The 15930-nt window shown below is 37.1% G+C and overlaps 1 protein-coding gene across 1 annotated transcript; it reads left to right on the forward strand.

The window, feature by feature from the left end:
• The first annotated feature begins 706 nt into the window (after positions 1-706).
• On the forward strand, positions 707-14887 carry LOC118587256 (caspase-12-like). The gene is given in 9 exon segments (XM_036193073.1): positions 707-755; positions 1710-1961; positions 7121-7161; positions 7163-7294; positions 8048-8282; positions 9490-9639; positions 12478-12587; positions 12964-13082; positions 14236-14887. Coding segments are annotated over 8 exon segments (1026 nt in total). The 5' UTR covers positions 707-748; the 3' UTR covers positions 13063-13082; positions 14236-14887.
• The last annotated feature ends 1043 nt before the right edge of the window (positions 14888-15930 follow it).

A 15930-nucleotide genomic window follows, 5' to 3' on the forward strand; every position in this document is an offset into this window, starting at 1 on the left:
GTGTAGCCCTTGGTATCATGAAAATAAAGCGGCAGTGTAGCATTCTTTTCCATTTTATAAATATTTCAATTATTTAACTTTTACTGCTATCATTTATCCATAAATTTTTTAAAGTTACAGTGAAAGACTCTCTTGTGCATTTTACAAATAAAAATGTGCACTTTTATCTCCAGATAAATAATATCCAAAATTGACAAATAAAAATGCTGACTCAGAGAGAAGAAACAAGATTACTTAACTGGGTTTGAATTGGTGGTAGCCACATCAAGGTTTGACAGATATCAGAATCTCTTTCCCTCTGAAGCCTTCTAGACTGGCACATTCTTTGTTGAGCAAGTGCTACTGTTGTGTGGTCTCTTATCTATGGAAAGGCCCATGGTGACACTGAGAAAACAGAAGTCACATTGCACTTTGAAACAATGCTAAAAAACAGACTGGACTCAGAATGTATTTGTGTGTGAATATACATTTTTAGTCAGAAAACATTGTTGTGTCAAGGAGAAGCATTGCATATCAAAGCAGATCCCTGGTTGACCTGGACAAAGAGCAAGAGAATTTGCCAACTGGAATCTCCCAGTGAGACAGCATCATTGGTATGTTTCTAGAAAGGAAAGGAATCCCCTCCACCCCACCCCACCCCCGCGCACTGAGACAGCATCATCGGTATGTTTCTGGAAAGGAAATGCAGACTGTTTGTGAGATTGCTTTCGATTTCGTTGCTTTTTACAACCAGGAAGCCTGCAGAGCCATGGCGGGTGAGTCCTTTCTTTGTTTTATGGCTCTGTTAAGAAAGTTACATATGGCTTTCAGATAGCAAGAATAACGATGTGGAGGGACTTAGTAGGAACAGAGTTGTTTTAGTCTGGGAGTGAAGGGGCTATGGCAGCACAGTTTACAGACAGAGCACGCAAACACTGAAAGCCTCCAATTTAGTATTTTACAACTGCTGGAAAGAAAAGAAAATGTTACCAATTCAGACCCATCATTTCAGTATTTTCCTGTGGCTTAAGGCTTGCCTTTTGATTCACTGACTTGAGGCTCTCTCCAACTATGTGAGTGTTCTGTTGTGAGGGTGAGAAGCTGTACTATTGAACAACTTGCGTGCCCTCCATCATTCTACTAGGCATCTGAACTGCTCTCCGCAGCAAGCAAGCCAGCTAGCTTGACTTCTTCATCTCCACACAGAGAAGCCTACCAGCCCTGGAAACATAAATAGAGTGAATGACAGGATAGCTATAAAGTGTTCACAGTTTACTATGGCATATACGGAATATAATGTCTTTTAAAGTTATTAACCAACATGAGCAAAAGTGGAAGGGCCATGAGTGATACACAGAAATATCAGATATCAGAGATCTACTGCTAAATTGCTTCAGGGAGTTGTTACTCTTCTCTCGACCTCAGTTTCCTCCTGTATAAACTTGAAGAGTGTTGATCAAAATACATATTTGTGTGCTTTCTAGAAAAGTCACTCAAGTCAGTCTCAAAAAATAAAAGAAACAATTAAGCATACACACACACACACACACACACACACACACACACACACACACCTCATCCTGATGTATTAAGCAGAATTCTAAGTATTCTATTCAGGGAGTACTGTTTATTTGGCTATGTAGATGATTCTTATGCACATTAAAATCTGAAAGCTCCTAGTGTAGGAACAGATATCTAAATGTCATGCTTAAATGCTAATATTTTCACAGGCAAGAGGACACATGAAAGAGATCCAATCTACAAGATCAAGGGTTTGGCCAAGAATGTGTTGGATGGGGTTTTTGATGACTTGGTGGAGAAGAATGTGTTAAATGGAGATGAGTTGCTCAGAATAGGGGAAGGTGCACGCTTCCTTCTGAACAACGCTGAGAACCTGGCTGAGAATATCTTTGAGAAAACAGAAATGGTAGGCAAAATATTTGCAGGCCACATTGTCAACTCCAGGAAGCAGCTGAGACTAAGTGAGTAGTTCTGACCAAAATGCCATCGACTTATTCTTTTTCTACTGCCCACGAGCCTTCTATGTTTATTTCTCCTGTTTTCAGGGGAAGTCTAACTTACCCACATCCCCCAAGCTATTGCTTGTGTTTTTGTTTAACAGATTTAAAAGGTTCCAGTTTACTCCAACTGCTTTTCTATTCCCACATATTTTGCTTTGGGTTGGACAGTTATCCCATTAATTACCCCCATGAAATTTACATATTCCTTCCTTTACTTTGTTTCACTATTAAAAGCATGGTCTTAATAAGGCAGGTCTCTTTGGTTACTTTATTCATGAGTATTTATATTGATTATATAAGAATAACATCTGACAGATGACAGGTGCTCAGAAAGTATTGAGTTAGGTTGAATTCAGTGATAGTGTTCTAAGCTTCTGGTCACATATAGAGATGTAGACTTATTCTTAGATATAGACTGTTGAATGGGAGAAGGGAGAAGTCCACACTTTTTCTCTTAGCTCTGGCTTAATTCCAGAGAAGTCTTCACCTTAATTTCTACTGAGAAAAACAAAACAAAAAAATGAATTTGAAGGTTAGTGGAACATTAATTTATTTTTAAAAACAATAAACATTATAAATTTTGTTCATGCAGTTATCTCCTTCACATTTCAGGCTTTCTGTTTTGGCAGGACAGCATCAATCACTGAAGGGCAGTGGGGTGTTTATGTGCTCCATTAAATACTTACCACAGGGTCTTGGTACTTGGTCTGCAGGGCCTACCCTAGCAATTGAGAGAGAAAATGTATATCTTAAATTCTTGACTTTTTCTTCTGTGTTATTTTTGTTGTATGAAGTCTAAGTTTAATACAGTCAACTATTCTTTTTCTTAGAAAAATAAATTCTATTATAGAGAAATTTGGTTACAGATTTTGACTAAATCTTTGTTTATATAATAATCACAGTAGAGAAAATATCTTGCTTCATAGGGATGTGTCTCATTTTTTTTTTCATTTTAATTTGGAAGAGGCTAGAGTGTTTGTAAACAAATATGAAACTTGGAGAACAGACAGAACCTCCATGTTTCAGAGAGTAACAGAATAACATGGTGGTTTACTTACCAGTGTTGTGAGAGGGCCTAGGAATTTAGTTACATCCCTCCAAAATCTACTGTTCTTATTGTTTCAGAATTTCATTCTGATGATGAGGATGATGAATCTCAGAAAATATCTACAGCATCTTCTCCAGCAGGTAACTGCCTCCATGCCCTCAGAGTAACACATAAACCAATTGATGTCAATTTTCATGTTCCAGTGACAACCGATGGGACTTCAGCCTTGTACATTTTCATTCTTAGAAATGACAACAATAGATAGCTACTGAGGGAGGGAGAGTCACTTGACACTAGGGATGTGGCCACTGGTCGTTGTTCAGATCTAATGGGTGGTCATATACCCATGAGCAAGTCTCGAACATTATAACAAGAAAAAAGTAAAAGGTGGAAGTGACTCTGGATGAGTAAGAAATGGGGAAATGAGCAGTGGAGAAAAGAAGATTAAACCTGGAAATTGGGGCAAGGAAAGACCGAATCCACAACTGTCCAGTTAAAGCAAGCTGTATTTTGAGGTGTACCCGGGACTGGCCAGCAGCTTTCTCACCCTATCGAGATTTGAGAGAGCATCCTGTTGGTCTCTTGAAGTCCTTTTTGTAGTTGGCTGTTACATTTTGTTATATTTTGTTAAAAAGATACAGCGGAAGGGAAGGAGCACAGGTAAGGATATACATCATGTGAATGGAGTCACAAGTTTAGTGTGGGTTGGGAAACATCTTTTGCAGCTTACATCAGATCTAAGAAACAGGAACTTATTCCTAATTACAAATTGAAACCTTAACTGACTCTTTAGCTACATTAACTGCAAAATAGAATTCTTAACTTGCAAAGTATATTTTCCTATTTTGAACTCACAGTAGTGGTGGATGAGCATGGTCAAAATGCATTGTATAACCATATGGAACTTAAACAAACAAAAAAAAACCATACATAAACATGAAAATATCTTTGGAACAGAGCATTGATACTCCTTTTTCTCCAGACTCTGAAAATGGAATTAAAGACAGAAAAGATGACAAACAAACTTTATCAGAGCAGATATCCACTATCTCTCTGACAGGTAACTGCCCCAAATCTTTGTTTCAAGGGGTCTTATCACTGGGGGTTGGGGTCACAGATTCCCTGCTCTACAGCAGAGATCATTTCACTGAGGCTTAGAAAGTTTGGGTTTTTCTCCAACTCCACCACTAGAAAGTCTCTCAAATACTTGTTCTCCACTTCTCTTCAGAATTCAGAAAAGAAAAAGAAGATGAAGAAATGGAGGACAATGTTGGAGTGGCCCCTGCATCACATCCAATACTGACAGGTAATGTCAATCCCAAGATACATGCAGATGCTACTTGTGATAAAGTGGATTTTAAAAGCCTTTATTGGTTACAGGACTAGGATCACAACCAAGAAGGTCATCAGCAAGTCCATCACTATCACTGACATGTGTCCTGATAGGCCATATTTTAAAACAATGCTAATAATAACTTTACATTTATAAAACACTAAAGATTTCAGAAAAAAAAAAAAACTAGCACAAATAAGATATGGTTAAGCATGTGCGTATACTGTGTTTTAAAATTTATATATATAAAATTACCTAACATGGTACAAGTCACACATTCCTTGTTTTCACCAAACTGATGAACTGGTGTTTATTAAGGAATTGCACTTGTCTAGAAGGAAGAGTGATAGTGCTGGGTGAATGATTTATTTTCAGAAGTTCTTAACAAACTAAGGAATAAAACCTTTGTGATTTTTTATTTTTGTATGCTTATGCCTTATATTAAATGAAATATCAAATTGCTGTTGTCAATATTTGGTTTACATAACTGTAAGAAAAATAGATCAAGATCACAATTCCCTTAACAGGGAGTTTATAATTTAGTGCATGCTGATATACAATAATCATGTAAGAAGGATATGCATTTAGATGTTTAGCCAAGTCTACCCCACTGAGAAGATATGCTAGTATATAACTTAAATATGTAAAGGGAATTGTGCACAGCTGTCAAGCAAAACAGGAAGCCCCAAGACAGGAATGAACTTGGATGCCATATGCCCATATGGAAGACTATGATCTGACTGTGAAATAGGAAACTAAGAGTGAAATAAGTAATGTTCAGAATCAGAGGTGTACTGCCTAGAGACTGTTCTCGGTGGAAAAGGAATCTGTTGTGATAGACGTGTGTGTGTGCGTGTGCGTGTGCGTGTCCGTGTGGGTTGCTTTTCACAAATTTGCTTTCATTAAGAGTGGTTGTTCCCTGAAAATTCAGTCAAATTATAGACACACTGCTTTTCCCAGTCACCTCTGAAAGTTAACACCCATCACTGAAATGTGTTTCAAGTACGTGCAAGTATTAACAAATGCTTTGTGTGTAAGCTGTTTGTTACATTTCAGCTTGCATATCACGAACCAGCAAAAAAAAACAGAAAATAAGAGATAATGAATAGATGTCTCTGACTGAGAATATGATTCTGCCTTCTTGCTAAAATGTAAAAAAGATGGCTACAACTAAAGGTTTAAAGAGAACTTTCAGTCTTCCACATCGCACCTTCTACTTGTTTTTTTCTTCCCTGTTCTTCTTTCCAATCTATTCCATAGCTACACTTCCTTCCTCTCCCACACCTTTCTATCTTTTATTTTTGTGTTCTATTTTAACATCTTTGAATATATTAAATTCCTTTCATACTTTCAACTCCCCCTTTATATCTCTCTCTGTGTTAAAATTAACATTTGTTGGTAGAGACAAACACACTATGAAAGAGCAAGAAGAGAGAGGGGAAAGGCGAAAGAGAGGAAAACACAAAATGCTAAATAAATACTCCAGTAAAATTCTTGTAGGTGAGTGAAAAGGTATAGAATTCAAGTCATAAAGAGAGGCAATGTCCTTAGAAAGGATGTACCTTCTCTTGAAGTATGAGAGAAAACATGCAGATAGATAGACACACAGGTAAATGGATGATTTCTTGCCTATAGTGACCAGAAGACTCACTATCCTTTGGGAAATCAAAGAAATAAGAGCAATTATTTTCAAGCAATTGAAGAAATCAAGTCATTGGCAATGAAGTACTTTTTCCTTTGTCTCCTGCTGGATTCTGGGAATACAAAGATAAAACTTTTTTTCTGTTTATAAGTTTACAAGCAATAAGCATAAAAACGTGGAAGAATTCATGTGATTTTAATGGGGAAAGGAATGAAATGTTGTCCACATGGTCTGGAAGTGAGGGTGCATATTTTACAATAGCTAGGATATTAAAGAAAATCTTAGACTGATATAGGCTTTCTGTCACTGGTATGGTCCAAAGGGTAGTAAAAGGGAAGAAAATCAAAATATCAACTTCTAATATAAATAAACTAAATGAAACTAAACTTCCTTACAAAGTTTAGATCCCTGAGTTCATGTGATTCTAATATGTTGAATCTGAAAGTTTAACCAAAGTCGTAAATACTAGAAAAATACAAAATTGGCAGGGTCAGTAATAGAAGGAGGAAAAAATCAAGACTTTGGTTTCAGTCCTTTTACATATGAAAAGTTGTACTCCTTTCAGTACAGAACAATGAACATGTGGCCAGCATGTGTGCCTAACTGGGGTCTGTTTCAATTCTTTGGTTCTGTTTTCTCTTTTAGCTCCTCCGGGAATCCAGAGCACAGAAGCCCATGATACACTGCAACTTTGTCCTCAAGATCAATTCTATAAGATGAAGACAGAAAAGGCAAAAGAGGTGATGAGCTTTGGAAGCAGGGGACTGGAGTTACCCCAGTTAGACTATGTGTACTTTTTCTATTTCTTATAATGGATCCCTACAGATCAGATGAAGGACATTGGACTTCATCAAGTGATATTCAACTTAGATTTCCCATTTTTAAATCTCATCTTAGAATATGTCCTCAAATCCACCCCACCACATACTCCAAGCTATGTCACTAGCTTTCAGTCTCAAATCTTACCATTTCATCAACCAAACATACCTCCATCAGCAACATTCTGTTCACTATAATCATTTTTTGTCAGCTTTGTTTAGATTTTGGAGGCATGAGGAGAGCCCTTGGTCAAATCACTTTGTGTCTGTTAACCTCAGATATATCCAGTGATGGAGAAGGAAGGCCGAACACGCTTGGCTCTCATCATCTGCAACAAAAAGTTTGACTACCTCTTTGATCGAGATGATGCTGAGGTTGATATTTTGAACATGCAAGAGCTACTTCAAAACCTTGGATATTCAGTGGTGCTAAAGGAAAACCTTACAGCTCAGGTGAGCGGTGAGCAGAGAGCAGACCAACCTTACCTGAGCTATTTTCAGCTTCATTTTGGTAGCAACAAGAACAAATATGTCAGAGTACAGGAATTAGATATGCTCCAGGATATGATTTCCTAGGTTTCTACTGTTTCCAAAGCATAATCTCAGAGAATATTCATATAATGCCTGTGCAATATTATTTCAGCAAGACAGGGGTCTTTCTTAAGTGCCAGTCTGAGGGTCTGTATTACCTGCTGGTCTGAAGGAGGCAAGAATAAACACATATGACATTAACAATGTCAGAACAAAATGCCTAATTTTTGAGAGTTTAAAAAGCTCTTGTGGTTTCAGTTCTGTCTAAAGCAATCAGGGTGAATTTGGTTAAAGGATATAACATTTGATTATTGTTTGGTATCAAGAAATTTCATATTTTCAATTTTTATCAACATAAGCTTTTCTGTCTGCCTCTCCTTTTAATGAGAATTTCCCAAAACTTAATTGCAATAGAGTTGGCTTTGATTATATTCCATCTCTTACAGTCTTTAGAAATCCAAGATCCTTTTAACTCCATAGGGCTATAAACTATCTAAAAAAGAAAATTTCACTAATTTTCATATCTTGTGCATATATTTTTATTTCTTTTACAACCCTACTTGGCACAAACCACTGAATTCTAGAAGTTATTCATTTTTTTGTGAACTTCCTCTGTTATTCAGATACAAACTCTATGTGAGGAATATGTTTGAGATGACTCTAGAGTCTTTTCAGGAAATGGAGACAGAACTAAGGCAGTTTGCTGGCCGTCCGGAGCACCAGACCTCTGACAGCACATTCCTGGTGTTCATGTCCCATGGCATCCTGGAAGGAATCTGTGGGGTGAAGCACAGAAACAGAGAACCAGATGTTCTTCATGACGACACCATCTTCACAATTTTCAACAACTCTAACTGCAGGAGTCTGAGAAACAAACCCAAGATCCTCATCATGCAGGCCTGCAGGGGCAGTGAGTCTGAGTTGGGCTCTGGGTTATGGTTCCATAGTTTCTTCTATGAGTCTGGCATGTTCTAGAAGATAAATAAGGGGGATATATTAGTGTTGATGGTGTGTATTCAGAACTACCTTATGTGCTATGTTTCAAAGTAATGACAGCTAGCCTGGAATAGTAAGAAACATCTCAGTCATTTGTCAGCATTATTGTTCCAGATATGATGGATATTGTATTGTTGTTGGTCAGTAGGAGTTCTCTAATAGTAAGATATTTTGGGGGCTGGGGAGATGGCTCAGTGAGTAAGAATGCTCACTGTGCAAGAACCAATCCTAAGAATCCATGTGGAAAGTCAGGCATTGTAGATGTAACCGGCTTGTTAAATAAGAAACACAGAACCAATTGCAGAGTTAAAAACCACAAGGTCAGAGCAAGAGCGGAAAACCTTACCCTTCACTGCTTCTGCTGTTCTTCCTCTCCACCAGAGACCTACTTCTGTGCGTCCTGTCTATTTAAAGACTTTCTGTTCTGTTTTCTCATTGGTTGTAAACCCAGCCACATGACCTCCTTGTCACTGCCTGTTTGTACAGACCTCCAGGTCTTCTATGGTTGGTATTGAGATTAAAGGCATGTGTCTGCTATGCTGGCTGTGTCCTTGAACACACAGAGATCCGCCTAGCTCTGCCTCCCAAGTGCTGGGATTAAAGGCATGCCCCACTACAGCTCAGCTTCTGCTCTGGCTTGCTCTGACCTCAAGGCAACTTTATTGACATAGAAATAAAATCACATTTCAATACAAATAAAATATCACTATAAGGCATAGCATGTATTCACATAACCCAAGGACCATAGAAGGTAGAGACAGGCAGATTACTGATGCTTGTGAGCTACCAGGTTAGCGCAGGTTCAGTGAAAAACACTGCCAAGAGAATAAGTTGAAGAGTGGTAAAACAAAATGACTGACATCATTCTTTTTGGCCTCTGAGTGTGCACATTGGCATGGATAACTTGCACTCATGTGTGTACATATACCCCTACATGCAACATGTGCACATAGATATTCACATTTTCAATAAAGTCATCATGTAATGTACCAAATGAGAGTATAATGGCAGCAAATAGACTTTATCTCAGTGGAGTGTGTGTGTGTGTGTGTGTGTGTGTGTGTGTGTGTGTGTGTGTGTGTGTGTGTGTGTGTGTGTTTAAGATGTGCATTCTCTCCTAGGACATAATGGAATTGTTTGGGTATCCACGAGGAAAGGGATAGCCACTGCTGATACAGATGAGGAGTGTGTGCTGAGTTGTAAATGGAACAGGAACATAACAAAGGCACACGTGGAGAAAGACTTCATTGCTTTCAAATCTTCTACCCCACGTAAGTGAACTCAGATGTTCTGAATCTGTTAGTAGTATTTTTATACAGTATGCTTGGCTGAGCTCATATACTTTCAGTAAATGTTCTATGTCTAATTATTGGAAAGTTTTCAATGGTGAAGAGATTAAAAGTATTTGGATTATCATAATTAGATTTGCTTAGAAACTTTCAGTATAAACAGGTTGTTTTGTGGAATCCAAGATTCAGATATTGTAACTATAAAAAAAGTGAATGATATTTCATTTTGACTTACTTTTAAAATATATCAGTGACACATCAATCCATAACATTCTCTGTGATTTCCCCAAACTGAATCAATAAAAATGGCTAGGTCCACAGCAAACACTATGGTACCTTGTAGCCTATTATTTTAATGTAATTTTGGGAAATTAGTTAACTCTGAAGTGTCTTCCTTCACATTAACATGCTCAGCAAATGACCAATGCCTTCCCTGGGACAAGGAAACTATAATAAATACAGCCCAGAAATAGATCATTCCCAGTAGCTGATAGTCAGTGTAGCTGAACATCATTTTTTAAGGAGTCTATAATAGGGTTCTATTAAGGATTTAAAGAGCAAGGCACCTTTAGACAATAAGTTTGCACAAATCATGGTCCCTTTGCATTCACATTCTGTGATTATAAGGTCTAATGAGTGTAGGAATTATATGGAGATGTTGATATGCAGATGTCTGCAATGAGCTTGGACATGTGACCTTTCTAATAAACATGGTGATGTATCTGCTGCTGATACATGGCCATATGTGAGCTGAGAGATTAGCAGACTCTCCAAGTGCAAACTAAAGAATAAAGGCTGCACAAACAGTGGCCACCACAAAATATAAGGCACACTTTTATTTGTTTTATGTATTGCAATTCTAATGAGATTTTATTTGACAGAAAAATGCTATCCTTTTAACTGACAAAAGGAACTAAAACTTTTATATGATCTAAAAAGAACACTGGAAGATTATTTAGTGGTGGAAATAAAGTCTAGTACACAAAGTTATTTTGTTAAGATTGTGTATTCAAAACATTGTGCTAAAATTGGGCTAATAAAAAGCACATGTTCCATAATGAAAACACATGTGGACACTGACTTTGAACTAATACAAGCTTGTGGGGTAGATATTAACTGTGAGGGAAAACATGAGTACATTGTAACAGAAACAGTGATAGTCCCTTGCATTAGATGCTATAAAGGGATATTTAGCTCACAGGATAAAGAAGTTATATACATCAAAAGAGAGAGGATATTCTACATGGTATAAATAGAGTCTATGGAGGACCTAAGAAAAGCTTGGCAGAAAAGACAAGGTTTCATCAACACAGAATCTAGAAAGAGGCTGGAGACAGAGGCAGGAGTCAGATAAGGGGAGGCTTTAGATGAACTTTTGTGGTAATAACTTTAGTAAGGTTTAAACAATGAGATGATGCAGATATAACTCTGAAATGAATGAATGCAGTACAGTGAGAATGAATGCAGCAAGGCAGGTTAGACGCAATTACAGAAAGCGACCCAAAGATGATGATTATAAGGTGGGATGAACAAGTCAATGGCTCCAATAATTAGTAATGCAATCAATATGACTTATTAGTTTAGTTGATTTGATTGGGGAAAGATGGGGAATATGGAGATTACAGTATACAAGAGGATGATTATGGTAAATTTATTTAAAAGGATATTTTTTTATAAATAGTATACTATCCTGTTTCATAGCATGCTGAATTATATTTAGCAGAAACCTATATGAAAGGATATACTACAAATATTTTCTGATACTTTACAAATTAAAATGTTGACTAATGTGATTGCTTTAAAGAAGAAAAATTGATTCTGCAAGTTTGAGATGGTCATGGCATAGCTTGGGGTAAAACTATCAATGAAGAGTTACACTTTCGTGTATTTCACAGAAGACATCTGCCAGAAAGATCAAGTTTGGAGATTTTAAGTTGTCAAAAAATATTTTACAACCCTAAAGATGAATAAACACAACAGGAAAGTGAAAATAGTTAGAAAAGTCTTGGAGTGAGGATGAACAGCCTCTTAGAAATAAAGGCTAAAGATGGGAAGGCTAGCCAGTGTGCTTGACTCATCAGATCTCCAAGAGGAAGACAGGAAGAATGGATCCAGAGCTATCAGTAAGGCTATGTCAGAGATGATAATTTCTAATGGGAGTGATGGACCAGGTGCAGGTGAGGCCAGATAAGTGAGGTTGATTTGGGGATTTGGAAATCCCGGGTGACAGGATGCAGTTCTGTTTTGTAGTATTTGTGGAAGATCTAGGAGGGAGAAGCCAGACAGGAGTGAGCAGAATCATGTGGAATGGAGCTGCTGAAGACAAGGTTTGAGCACAATAAAGGAAAGAGGCAGCTGAATGCTGGTTAAGTGGCAGATGGAGAACTGCCACTCTGCTTTAAGAACAGAAGCTTAGATCAAGTAACAGAGCAAAGGTCTTCCTAAGGAGATTGCTCAATGTGAAAATAAGTGCAAAAAATTTTAGCAGGAGGCAAATGGGGTGAAGAGGCAGGGAAGTGAGGACTGGTATGAGACGGGAGTTTTTGTTTATCATGAAGTTGGTGCTGGAAGGAATCTGCTCTTTTACAGGATTTGCTTGCTGAAGGCTGTTCATTTGGCCTTGCCTATTAAAAAAAACCCATGTGGTTTTATGATGAGGATCTATACAGGTTTCCTCTGCATCTTTTATGGGACCCCAAGGTCTCAGCTTTACTCAGCTGTGGCCTCCTGTCTTCTGTGAATCACCCAAGAATACTTCATTCCTAAACTGTGGTGTCAGGAGTACTTCATCTTTCATCATTCCCACAATTCTATTTGCAGATAATATTTCTTGGAAGGTGGGCAAAAATGGCTCTCTCTTCATCTCCAAACTCATCGACTGCTTCAAGAAGTATTGTTGGCGTTATCATTTGGAGGAAATTTTTCGAAAAGTATGGATTTGTTTTAATCTTTTATGTCCTTGACAACTGTGAAAAGTCACATGCCAAGAGCCATAAATGGTTTTATCTTGAAGCTACTTATTATACCCCAATTTATTTAATGAATAATTTTTTAGAATACCACATACAAACAGTATTTGTTTTCCAAAGCCTTCCTTTTTGTACAGCTTGATTCATCACTTTTCATAAAGTACTAAGTCATTCTGTCTGCACAGTATCCAAGAAAAAGCTAAATATTCCTTCTGATACACTACACAGTCACAACCTTAATGTACATGATGAGAATCTTTTTTCCCTTTTGCTGTGAATAGCAGCAAAAGAAGTTCCCTTCTTAGGAGATTTCTAAGGACTTTCTTCATCACTGCAGGTTCAACATTCATTTGAGGACCCAGGTGAACTCACCCAGATGCCCACCATTGAGAGAGTATCCATGACACGGTATTTCTACCTCTTCCCTGGGAATTAACACAGGTGACACACATGCAGGTAAATGTTTGTGGGGAGTGAATTTGCGAACCCTTTTGCAGTTGGTACAGAAAATCTGGCTAGGATGAAAAGTAATGGTGACACACCAGCTTCCTCTTACTGAAGCATTTCCTTAATGAAAAAATAAACTTTGATTTTATTTGTTTTCAGCTACAGTATAGTTATTGAGTGAGAAATTATTAGTCTTCTAGTAGCCAAATGGAAACCTATTGAGAATTAACATTTTCTCTACGGAACTCAATCAGTGAAGGGAAATATTTGGTTTTGATGGACACACACACACCATTCTGTAATTGGAAGCTATGTACATGAATTATTTCTTGTAAATAAACTGGTTTGTTGAGCTACATACTTTATGTTTGAGATGAGGACAGTCTGAGTCACCATGTAGACTGAGAAGGCATTGTCAGAACTATGCTGAGATAGACAGTGTCTACTAACCACCCTCCCTCTGAGGGTTATCAAAAGTCCATATCCTTTCTGTCAATATATTTCTAACTTCAGAGACCATTCTAGTTAAATCTTAAATTGAGTACAGTAAAGGTCTATGCATGCTCCTCTCTACCTTTTCAAGGGAAGTGAAAGGAGTATAACAAAAAAATTGTTCTTTAAGGAACTAATTTTCCATCAAGAAGTTCAGAGCCAAGCTCTCAGTCTACTGACTCCACAAACATCAGGACTAAAAATAGAATCACAAGTGGACTGGTGAACAAATAAATCCAGAGAGAGACAATGCTCTTTTCTCTTTTTATAAGAGTAAATCATGCTCATTATAAAACAAATATGAGTCATATTTTAAAAAATAATAAGAAAACAACCACTGCCAAAGTTTTTGAAAAAATATTTGTAAAAAATCCAATTTTATTCAATTTTTCTGTTATTTTTTGTTATTACCTTTAATAATGGCAATGCAATATTTCCTTGCCTATGACCTTACAGGGTTTTCATAGTTGCTAAGATGTTTCAGTGGGATTTGACTGTATAGGGCTGTGCTTTACTAATTCATTGTTACATTTCCCTTTTAATTTTTATCAGGAGATTTATATTTATATTTTTATAAACTTTTCAAATATTTAAAGAAGAATATCCCTATACTATTTTATTTTGTCATAATTTTAAAATAAGTTTTGTTTGTTTTTGTTTTCCTGCACAGTTCCCAACCAAGTATTGCTGTGGGTGAGAAGAAAAGAAAATACAAAGACTTCTGGATTCTTAAATACATAAAAACTTTAAATTAGATGTTTTTATAGAATATCATAAATCTAGATAATTTTCCACAGGATTTTCTTGAGAGGGGGACATGAAAACTCTAGACTAGTGTCTTCTTTCCAAATCTTACACCTTTTACTTCATTTTATTAAATTTCACATTCACAATCTCTATAAAATCAGTGAAAGATGAACAAATCAAAGAGCACCTGGACATGACCTTTTGGTAGTGTAGGAACCACTTACACTTATAAACTAATAATTGGAATTTACTCACAGAGCAGATCTTATCTACAATAGAGTTGAGAAACAAAGTGTCTTCTACACACAGGAAAGCTAAGAGTCATAGTCCAATAGAAACAAGATGAGGGAGAATGACCTCCACTGCTTACCTCTGTCATACATGGTTTCCATGTCTAGTGGCTGCCTAGCATTCCTTTTAATTGGTTTGTTAGGATATGCTTTACAAATTTAAGTTATGTATAAATTTGTTTTCTTAAGTATTTTTGTAATAAAAATGTCCTCATACACATACATTTGAATTTCCGTCTGTAGTATTATTGGGAAAAACTTTCAAAACAGAAATTATAGGATTAAAAACATTAAAGGTGTGATGATATTTTATTTGTGCTGAAATGTGGTGATATTTTGTATGTTAATAAGTTTGCCTGGAGATCAAATAGAATAGCAAGCCATTTTAAGTAAACACAAAAGTCAGGCAGTGGTAGCACACACCCTTAATCTAATCACATGGCAGGCAGAGTCTCTGTGTGTTCATGGACACACTAGGGAACAGCCAAGCTTGGTGACACATGCCTTTAATCCCAGTACCAATCATAGAGACCTGGAGGTCTATACAGTGAAGTGAAGTAGCTGAGCTAAGAGCCAATGAGAAGGCACAACAGCAAGGCAATAAAAGCCTGGGTAGACAGGAAGTAGCCCTCTTGGGAAGCTATAGCAGCATGGTGAGTTAAGGCTAGCTGGCGGCTCTCATTATTTCCCTGATCTCTAAGACTTTCACCCCTATATTTGGCTCTGTGTTTCTTATTTAATAAGACCATTTAGAAATTTGTCTACATAAGAGTAATTTTTGAACACAAAATATTGTGCAAAACATGGCAAATTTGTGTTCTTCAGCAGCAGGACGTGACAAAGCCTACCTATCTCTACTTTGCCCAATCTTGGGAAGGTTGCATCATTATTTTCATTTCATTGAGCCAAAAATAAAATCAGCGCTTATTATTTGCTTTATGAAATGCCTAAGTATCTTTATGTATACTCTTTGGTCATTGTCTATGCATTAAATGTTAGCTTGTGCCTCTTGGGGGATACAAGTTCTATGTAGCCATGGTTTGAAGTTGTAGGAGTCACCCCTGGTCACCATTGTGCCTTAAACCTTACCAGAACTGTGCTCTCTCTCCAGAAATGCCCTCTAACAATTCTAAATTCTAAATGGTCTTTCTAAAACTTCAGTCTGTGTTTAATCTGCACCTATCAAAAGCATCTCCTGAGCACTGCTGAATGAAGCTCTGGTGGTCATTGCATTCTTGCTTCTATACATTTGCTTTGCTTGACTTCCTCAGCATCTCCAACATAGCTTGTCTTTGCCATTTATTTGTCCATATCTTCTCACAAGAACA

The sequence above is a fragment of the Onychomys torridus genome, chromosome 7 (assembly GCF_903995425.1).
Source record: "Onychomys torridus chromosome 7, mOncTor1.1, whole genome shotgun sequence".
NCBI classification, from domain to species: Eukaryota; Metazoa; Chordata; class Mammalia; order Rodentia; family Cricetidae; genus Onychomys; species Onychomys torridus.